The sequence below is a fragment of the Papaver somniferum genome, chromosome 4 (assembly GCF_003573695.1).
Source record: "Papaver somniferum cultivar HN1 chromosome 4, ASM357369v1, whole genome shotgun sequence".
Classification (NCBI taxonomy): Eukaryota; Viridiplantae; Streptophyta; class Magnoliopsida; order Ranunculales; family Papaveraceae; genus Papaver; species Papaver somniferum.
Window position 1 is genome coordinate 50631576 of NC_039361.1, and position 10369 is coordinate 50641944.

The 10369-nt window shown below is 36.9% G+C and overlaps 1 protein-coding gene across 1 annotated transcript; it reads left to right on the forward strand.

Annotated features, from left to right (window-relative positions):
• The first annotated feature begins 5373 nt into the window (after window positions 1-5373).
• On the forward strand, window positions 5374-8684 carry LOC113275447 (EEF1A lysine methyltransferase 2-like). Its single transcript, XM_026524948.1, has 7 exons — window positions 5374-5814; window positions 6088-6213; window positions 6961-7161; window positions 7274-7370; window positions 7675-7778; window positions 8078-8129; window positions 8280-8684. The coding sequence occupies exons 1-7, from the start codon at window positions 5594-5596 to the stop codon at window positions 8469-8471; spliced, it is 993 nt and encodes a 330-aa protein (XP_026380733.1). The 5' UTR covers window positions 5374-5593; the 3' UTR covers window positions 8472-8684.
• The last annotated feature ends 1685 nt before the right edge of the window (window positions 8685-10369 follow it).

The window sequence follows — 10369 nt, forward strand, 5'->3', positions numbered from 1 at the left end:
AACAATAAATCTTATCGAAGATAATAGGTGGGTTTTTGAATATAATAAAGTTAACAAATGATCTATACGGTCCGAGCTATAAATCAGAGAAATCATATGCCAATTTAAAATGAAATCACAGGACAAGATAAATCTTTTACCGGGACGAAGTCCCTGTTTCTAAAGCGCCAAATTGTGAACACACAAATCACGAAGGCATCCGAATGCTCACAACCAATCATCGTAATCTAGAGTGATTTGTGATATGATATCCTAGTGTTGATTCCTTGGCTCAAAACCTTCGGGTTTATCATAGCCTCATCTAACAACTCCATGCGAGGCGTTTGCGCACGGGATATAGGTAAAACAAAGAAAGCAAACGTATAAGTAAAGATCCATGGGGTTAGACAAATATAAAGTACTGAAATGTAAACAAGACCGAGGTTTACGTGGTTCAGCACTAAGGCCTACGTCCACGGGGTTTGTTGTTTCACTATATTCTTCACGGTTACAAGAGTAGTCGAATGACTTTTGGGTTTACATGTTTTTCTCTTCTAAAGGATTAACTTACACTTGCAATCTCTCTCTCCTTCCCTTCCTGATTTTTTCGATCCCCTTTCCTCTTGGTGGAGAGGGGGTATTTATAGGGTTAGAGTGTGGGACCCATCTCTCAAGGACGTTGGAACCTTATCTTCTAGTGTCTTGTGTCCATCACGCAGAGGTCTGCGTTTTCCACTTGATCACGCAGAGACATCCTCGCTCGTTCCACGGGTTGATCGACACGTATACTGCTCAGAGTGTTTAATGAAGGTGGTTGAGATGCCTGCTCGTGTCAGACAAGTGTCTTCTGCCCCTGTCACGTTCGTGTCAGCTAACTTTCTCTCAACCGTTGATCTTAGCTTCTTTTGGGATGAGATAAAGTAACTCCTTGGGGTTTATTTGGTGTTCCGTAGTGCATCATATTTTGATGTTCTGGCCTGCATGCTTTCCACGTATTTTTCTATATACACGTGTCTGATGGTGAGATATGTATACACAGCCAGTCATTGTATTCTTCTCAAACTCCAAGCTCTGAACTCGTCTTCATCACCATTGCCAACTTCCAGCATCTTTCAGTCACGACAAGCTCACCGCGTCCATTACCAAAGCTCCATCTGCGTCTCATTTCAACTATATCATTAGCCTTCCCATCGATACTCAACAACACATCCATGACAGCAACCTTCATTGATCACTGCCATCATCTCAACTCTCTTCTCGTCACCTTCACTGCCAACTACCAAGCTCCAACTCCGGAAGTCAAACTCCCGGTCTCTGCTCAACAAAGCTTTATCTACAAAACACAGCTAACTTTATTCTTCAGTCTGTATCAACCATTAACAACATCTCCATATAGCTTGGCCCTCTCTAGCTTCAAACATCACTGCCACCATTAAGAAACAGCAGCATTAATTTGTCTATCTCGAGCATCAACAACTGTCTACATCTCCGTACACGATATCAATCACCATCCTCCGTCAACTACCACCATTCCGCGTCCAATTTTATCTCAGTCTTCATCGCTACCCTTAATGGCAGCAGTCTATCACCATTAGAAACAACACTCTACTTATGCTCTTCTAAGTCAACCAACAGCTCCCAACTTCCTTCAACACCTACAGCGACAAGTACAACATCGTAGACAACAGCCTCAACCAACTCGACATCCACCTTCTATGCCTTCTGTCTTATTTGTACGACTAACTTTTATACAATGAATTTGAAGAAGACAAAAGCAACCCCCTAGTTGAAAATCCGATTGAGTTTAGCAGTTTGTTTTATAGCTGGTGAGTGCCCCGAGTAATCCAGGCGGTTTCCCTTATCAATTATGTGCATTCTCCAACTTTCACAACTTTGGCTTGCTTCAATTGCTCGTATCTACTTCATACGAGGTCGGAATGACCTCATTCTTTCGCCATTGCCTTCGTCTTTTCGTTCTCATCAAGTAATGCTAAGAAATCCCGTATTTGAACAAGTTCAACTTCCTTTTGGTTAAGATAGCCTCAAACACCTAAGAAACTCAAAACAAACAAAATCAAAGCATAATGATATAAAAACTACCAAGAAAGCAAAGTATTTGAGTACCTAACTAGTGCAAATGATACACCTATCAGTATGCATACAAGGTTCCCGGATTTTCACTAAACCAACCAGTACGCATACGAGTATGTATACTATGGTTCCCGGACTTGGATTACATATATGCAAGTACGCATACTATGCTTATATCCAATTTTTCTAAATCTATTTCAATCATTGAAACATTCTCGGAAGACAACAATAACTGTCTCACACAAAATATTAGCTTCAAAGCAATTTTCAAGTGATCAAATGATCAATACGAAACATTCTGAGTCCACACAAATGACTGTCTCACACAAATCATGTAAGATGTTACAAGGCGATTTTCACATGATCATCTTTTGACTTTCGTCAAGAATATAAGATGAACTTGGTTAAAGCGAAAGCTTACCAACACATATTTTGAGAAATATGTAAGCGAGTTAAACTCAGCTCGAAATATCAAATGTGCATAATTGAAGTCTATATAGCTATACGACTTTTGTCTCAAATAGGAGATAGAGTAGATAAACTTTTGAGTGACAGATGAGTTCAAGTCTCCACATACCTTTTGTTGATGAAGTTCCACAAGCTCCCCTTAGTAGTTCTTCGTCTTCAATCGATGAACGTCGTGAAGTCTAATGCTCAACTATACTTTCTATCCTAATCCGAGACTTAGCTATAAGTAGACTAGAAATCAAGACTTATAATTTTGGCAACTAAACTTGACAAAGAAGCTTGAGATATGAACGCTTGCGAGTTCGACCGAGCAGTGATCTAACACTATGTACACCCAAAACATGTATCAACTATAATCATATATGCAAGTTCGAAGTGCAAAAAAATAAAAAATTGCAAAATCATGTTCAGTTTCAAAAAGAATCAACATGTGTACAACTATGTACTACGAGCTCTCTGTTTAATTTGATCATAATTGTATTTTTCTGCCCTCCATCATTGTTTCTTGTTTTTGTCCGTTAAAGAGGGCACATATTTGATGTTGCCATGCTTCACATTTATCATATTTAACCCACCGTGCATAGACTAAAGTAGTTATCATAACTCAAATATAAACAATAACAAAGTAAAAAGGGAAGAAGAACTACACGTTCTTACAAATTCTCCAGTTTGTTTATTATTTATCTTGTTTCAAGGCACATCTTCAGAATTTCACGAGGAAAGCAAAAGAATGCGTTGTCTTACCATTTCCAATGAAACAATCTAAAAAACAAACAACAAATAAAAAATAATTTCGACATTCTTAAAATAATAAGTAAACTTAAAAAAAAATTACTACAGATCATACACGTGTATAAATATGTACACCTTTATAAAAACCTAACAAATTATAGCATTTGTACCCAGATGATAGGCCATCCATTTATCACAGAGTATACTAATGTACAAACATGTGCACCTCTACAAAAACCTAACAGAATCTAGCATCTATACCTACATGACATGCCATATATTCATTATAGAGCATCTAAGTGTACAAACATGTACACATCTACAGAAAAATAAAAATATTTAACATCCACACCCACAAAACAGGCCATGCATTCATCACAGATCATACTAGTACACAAGTATGTACACATCTACAGAAAAGTAACAAAATAGAGCATTAATTCAAACAAAACAACTCATGCATTCATCACGGAGAATTTCAGTGTACAAATATGTACATATTTACCAAATAATAAATAGATTCAAGCAAAATGACCCATATATTCATCACAAAGCATTTCAGTGTGCAAATATGTACACATTTACAAAAAAAATAAAAAACTCGAACGTCGATTCAAACAAAGATATGTATCTATACATGAGGTCCAAACAATATCAGATGCTTAAGCTTTCTTTCAAGAACATAACTGATAAAAACATGTGATTTCCTTGTTGATTAAAGTACAGATAAAACATGAAACAAAAAGATTCAAAAATTGATAAGAAGATGAAACAAGAGATCAAACGCCGTATAAATATTTTTGATCGATTAAAAAGCAAACAAACAAAAAAAATCGATTTGTGAATCTCATCGAATAAATTGCTTCTCTATATGGATCTCATCTAAAACCGTATCTCTCAAATCTAATATAAAAAAATAATAATAAAATTTAACCGAAATTCAATTTCGAAAACGTTAAACTTATAACTCCAACTCGAATGTAAGTGATAAGAGGAGATGAAACTTATCTTCATAATCACTGATAAAAATCTTTAAATTCAATTGTTGATGATGATGCTCATCAATTTTTCATCACCGATTCCTAATGGATCTACAAGAACAAGTGTTATTGATGATGATATTTAGTTTTTCGTGCTTGTTTTGAGTTAAATCGAGATGAATCAAATGTTTACTCAATCTCCATCGAAATCGCCTCTCTCTGTCTCCCTCTCCTCTCCCTTCTTTGTGTTTATCCGATCTGATTTATCTCTTTCCAAAACTAACATTTTATAATTCAAGGATATTTTGGATAAAAGAAAAAGTCTATTTTTATAGATCGAATGAAAAAAAGAATTTGACTCGTCTAAATCTTGGACTAAATTATGTAGGCACGAGAAGCTTGGACCAACCATACTAGGCTTAGGGGACATGACTACATCATTTAAAGTCTTAACACTGTAAGAGTCACTGATAATCATCCCATTCTGATTCAAGGATATTATCATCAGTCAATAAAAAACTGATCGACACTATCGTCAATTGGGACTATATAATTACTTTTATTATTTAGCCATACCCATAATGGGTTGCAAAAATTCCAAACTATGCCATTTAACTGGTGCATGCGAATAGGCCTAATATTTGCAAGTCGCCGATAATCGTCACTGATTAGGGGTGCACATATCCTACCCATACCCGCCAATCCTATCCTACCCGCCAGTTTTTTAACCGTATCCTATCCTATCCACTATTTGACGGATAGGGTGGTGGGTAAAGATTTTCTTAACCGCCAGTAAACGGGTAGGGTGGCGGGTATAGGCCATATTCTACCCGCCCTACCTAGAAGTGCACATCCTTACTCCTACCCGCCAACCCTATCCTACCCTATCCATTATTTGGCGGGTAGGGTGGCGGGTAAAGATTTTCTTAACCGCCGATAAACGGGTAGGATGACGGGTAAAGATTTTCTTAACCGCCGATAAACGGGTAGGGTGGCGGGTATATGCCATATCCTACCCACCCTACCCGTTGTGCAGCCCTATCACTGATAATCATCCCGTATTGGTTCAAGGACATTATCGTCAATCGATAGAAAACTGAGGGTATTTCAGTTGATCAACTCCTCGAAAAGAAAGAAAAACAGACGAAACTAGAAAAAAAGAAACAACAATTCCATAGTTTCCCCAATTCAGGCTGAGTCCTCCTCCCTTGGTTCTCATTCTTTACATTTCTATCATCTCTACTACTAGCGCTCAAAGACTTACATTTCAAAAATCTAGGGTTTCGCTCTCTTCCAATCTATCTATCTGCCTACTTTACATACATCTTGTTTGTTAATTACTCATGGCTGGGATGAGATGGCCACCAGAAGATTCTGAGATGTCTCAGATACGACCAGTTACGGTAACTCCAGCGGACCTAATCTCTGATGATGATCGCTCTGTTGCAGCCGATTCCTGGTCTATAAAGAGTGATTATGGAAGTACTTTAGATGATGAACAGAGACACGTCGATGCTTCTGATGCGCTTTCCTCTGGGATATTTCGAGCTGCATCCGATTGCAGGTAACCTTGATTTGTAACGAATTTCGTTAACCTTTGATTTTACGGGCTCAATTTGTTATTTTATAATAATTTAGAACTGGGTTGGGACTAAAATGATATTGTGATTCCATAGATTAGGTTGAAAAATTAATAAGGAAAATTTTAATCACTGTTTCGGAATTCTGTTGATATTAACAAAGTAGAGTGATCTTCGGGTAGTTGTAATGTTGGTAGAAATTCTCAGTATAAGTTGATTGATGGTAGTATTATCTATTGTACTTTGTGTGGAATCAGTTCGGATAAGGAGGCGCCAGATGCTGAAGTGGAACCTTCAGTTTTGGGTTTACAAAGCTACTGGGATTCCACATACGCTGAAGAGTTAGCAAATTTTCATGAACATGGCCATGCTGGTGAAGTTTGGTAAGTTTTGTGATCATAACAGTATAATTACAAGAGATCTAAATGGTTTCGTTTATCATTTATCGGCCGGTTGCTGTGTTAGGTTGTTCTGTTAATTGTAGACAAACTGACTGTCGCTCTTCCGTTAACTGTATCCTTTTGAGTTAGATAATTTACTTTCTTGTTCTGTAACATATAAACCCCTTAATCTTCTAATATATTCTGCATACTTATTAACTCTTTGCTACTGTAGTTTGTTCTCCACGACGAGCTTCATTTGCTTATTATTTATGTTGTCTTACTAGAAACAAGAACGAGTTATCAACTGCTTAATATATCCTTCTGTTGATCACTTATATTTTTCTCAACTAGACCACGAAGTTTGTGTGATAAATTTAGAACACAGGAAATGTTCATTAGCAGTGGTTGAGTTGGTGAGTTCTTGAGATGTATTAACTAGGGAGCCTCTTTGTGTGCACATCGGACTCATATCACGTATTCTTTACCACTGCTCAACGCTCTGCGGAATCACGAAAACATAATGCCAGGATCTGGTTGAGTTCCACCTTTCCGTGTGAAAGGATATTTGTCTTTCTTTTGTTAAAGATGGCAGGCAATAAACACAAATTCTCATCTGTTAAGGCTGTTGAATGTTCTTAGGTCGTGGTAGATAATCTGGGACATCATATTTTTCCCATCTGCTTTAACTAGTTTTCGCTATTCCTTTCTTGTGTTCATATATGTATCTGCTTTGTTCTGATTTTCTAGGTTTGGAGCTGATGTCATGGACACTGTTGCGGCTTGGACCAAGAACTTGTGCACCAATGTTTCTCCAGATAATGTCCAAGATCTTGCTAATGATGTCAGCAAATCAGATTCTGAGACACATAGTGCTGATTTGTCTACTTGGAGTGTGCTTGACATTGGAACTGGCAATGGTCTGTTTCTTCAGGAATTTGCAAAGCAAGGGTACTGATTGAAAGTTAAAATCGTACTATTTGGTTTCACTTTAGGCAGCTATCTGATCCAGATGCCAGGATGTGTGCTTACAATTTTTTGGCATACTATTGTATTCTTTCAGGTTCACTGATTTGATGGGCACTGATTATAGCGAAGGGGCAGTTGACCTTGCTCGTGGCCTTGCTGAACGTGATGGATTTACCAACATCGCCTTTATGGTTTGTCTACCTCTCAGAATATATTGTTCTCTGAAATCACTTGGAGTTTTGGTAGGCTGCTTATGGTACCTGCAAGTTTTTTAATTTAGTGAAGCTAAGCGCAAAGCCAACTATCCTGCAAGTTAACCGAGTTAATGAATGCTATTTTTATTCTTAAGTTCGAACCCGCATCTGCTGTATGCTCTCCAAGTGAAAGTAACATTTGGTGTTTCGTATTCCTACGCATTATTATGCGTGTTTGGATTTGTTTCTTCAGGTTGTTTATACTCCATTCTCATTATCTTTGTCTGTGCTGCCAACATAGGTTGATGATATTCTTGAGACTAAGTTGGAGAGGCAGTTCCGTCTTGTTGTGGATAAGGGGACTCTTGATGCTATTGGTTTGCATCCTGATGGCCATATTAAAAAGTAACAACCTGCATTATTTCTACATATTCTTTTAATCGTCTAGTACATATATTTGCTATGTTTTATATACCGAATCTTACCCAAATGACTCTTTCTAGTTAAGTTTTTTGCCAAACCAGACCATATGCTTTCTATAAATAAGTAGCCTAAATGTTTTCCTTAAAATTGGCGATCCAAACAAGTTCTGGCAGGACTATGTATAGCAGCATATATTTCTTATGATAGAATAGACAGGAAATGGAAGTTAGTGTAATAAAATTCAACCGTTGACTCTTTCCCTGAACTTTCTTAATCTTCAGGATTATGTATTGGGATACGGTTGCAAAGTTGGTTTCCCCTGGTGGAATGCTGGTAAAATTGCCCGCCTTCTCTCTTAAGCATACAATGACTGTCTTTTCTAAGTGTGAACTTTCTGACAATTATATATGATCCTTCAGTTTCTAAATTCTGATTGAACCTTAAAAAGTTATTTATTATTTTTTGCTTTAAATGTCTGCATAGGTTATCACATCATGTAATAGCACTAAGGACGAATTGATGCAAGAAGTTGAAGCTTTCAATCAGAGGAAGCTTGCCGCTGATCCCTTGGCTACTTCATTTCGGTATGTTAGTCATGTGAGGACATATCCTACATTCATGTTTGGAGGATCTGAAGGTTCACGTGTCGCTACTGTTGCATTTGTCCGCAACTAGACGAGAAATATGATATTTTTCTTTATAATTTGCTTTTGGGTTTTAGAAATTATGGATGGGTAGCAAAGAGTAGAGACAAGAGGGGGAATGAAAGTGTTTGGATAAATATTGGAAGGCAGACTAAAATGGTCTTCAACTTAGATTTCTGTTCAACTTATTTGCCCCGTAATTTTAATGTTTGATTTTAATTCCCCGGAATACCTCGTTTACCTCTCCCCATAATTTTAATGTTTGCGCTTCTGCTTATGTCTCGATCTGAATGAGATCATGAGAAAGATGGTTTTGGATTCTTTTTCTTCTTCAAATTTTCTTTTATTCGAGGAAAATTTTTGGGTTCAAGAACAATTGGCCGATAAGAAACTTACACGTTGGTCGATTATTTTTAATCCATGAAAAACATCAACCGATAATCGGCATATGTTTTTTATTTTTATGGCCGATTGTTCTTGATGTTCTTGATCCATGAAGAATATCAATCGGAATCGATATATGTTTTTCATTTTACGGTGATTGATCACAATCGGTGAATACAATCCTCCACATGTACCGATTAGTAAAAAGAACTTAATCCTCCACAAGTAGCGATTAGTAAAAAAAAACTTAAAGACGATAATTTTTTTACATAAAACACGTCTATAATCCGTGGACTAGGTTCATCGTATGTGAGGATTGCAACAAAAAGAAATAAAAAAACTCTAATTTAAGAAAGTGTCTCCGCAATTTTTTTTTTGCCAAAATCGGCTGATATAAATGCACTTATCAACCGATTGTAAACTTGGCATTTTCCTCGATTATTTTGCTCATAACTTCTTCTTCCAACACTGGATTGACCTCATTCTTTCTGGTTTGAATTCATATTTTCATTTTCTGGAAGACGGAGATAAAATTTCAAAATTGGAGAACTAGTCTCGGGCCCAAGGAAGTAGAGTAATACATGCAAAGATGGATCCAAGACCATGTGGAACTTGTCCAAATATAGGAATTCTTATCTCCGTCTTGCATATGATGAATATATGACTTCAACTAAAAAAGAATGAGGTAATCGAATACACCAGACTTCCTATAACATGTGAGTATTCAAGTTATGAAGCTCTATGTCCCTTATTCTTCTTAAGTTTACAAGAAGGATTCTACAGAGTATAAGCAAGTTTACAATCAAACCGATTTTATTTCCTAAGCTCAGATTCAACATAAAGAAATTGACTAACACCATATTTGTTTGCATCTGACTCGCGATCTGGACTTGAGTCAACCCGTGACTCGTACCAAGTCAGATGTCAGACAATTTGTTTTTCAAATTGAGTCAGATCTGACTCGTTACCTGAATCAGATCTAATCCCTGACTCGGATCTGTTAGAGTCAGCTAACAAAATACATCTGACTCATGGGACCCAACCACTGACTCACATAATTGTGAGTCACTTGAGTCAGATCTTACTCAAAAAACAAACATATTGAGTCAGATCCAAATGATTTCACTTAGATCTAGACGAGACAGATCCACTTGAGTCAGGTGAATTCACTCAGATCTAAACGAGTCAAATTCAGTCGACTTAGATGAGTCAGGAATAAACAAACAAGGTGTAAGACTATAACCATTATAATTTCTTCTAATTTTCATCCCTAAGATCACATCAGCGGGCCTAATTTTTTCATGTCAAAGTTCTCATTTAGCATGTTCTTAGTGGCATACATGTACCAAGTATAAGCATATCATCAACATACAAGCATACAACCACACATGCATCATTCACAACTTTAGCGTAAACACATTTGTCAGATCCATTGACTTAAAAAACCAACTAGAAATCATCACATAATTAAATTTTTCATGCCACTTTTTAGGAGCTTGTTTCAAACCATACAAAGATTTGTTCACTTTACAATCTTTGTTTTCA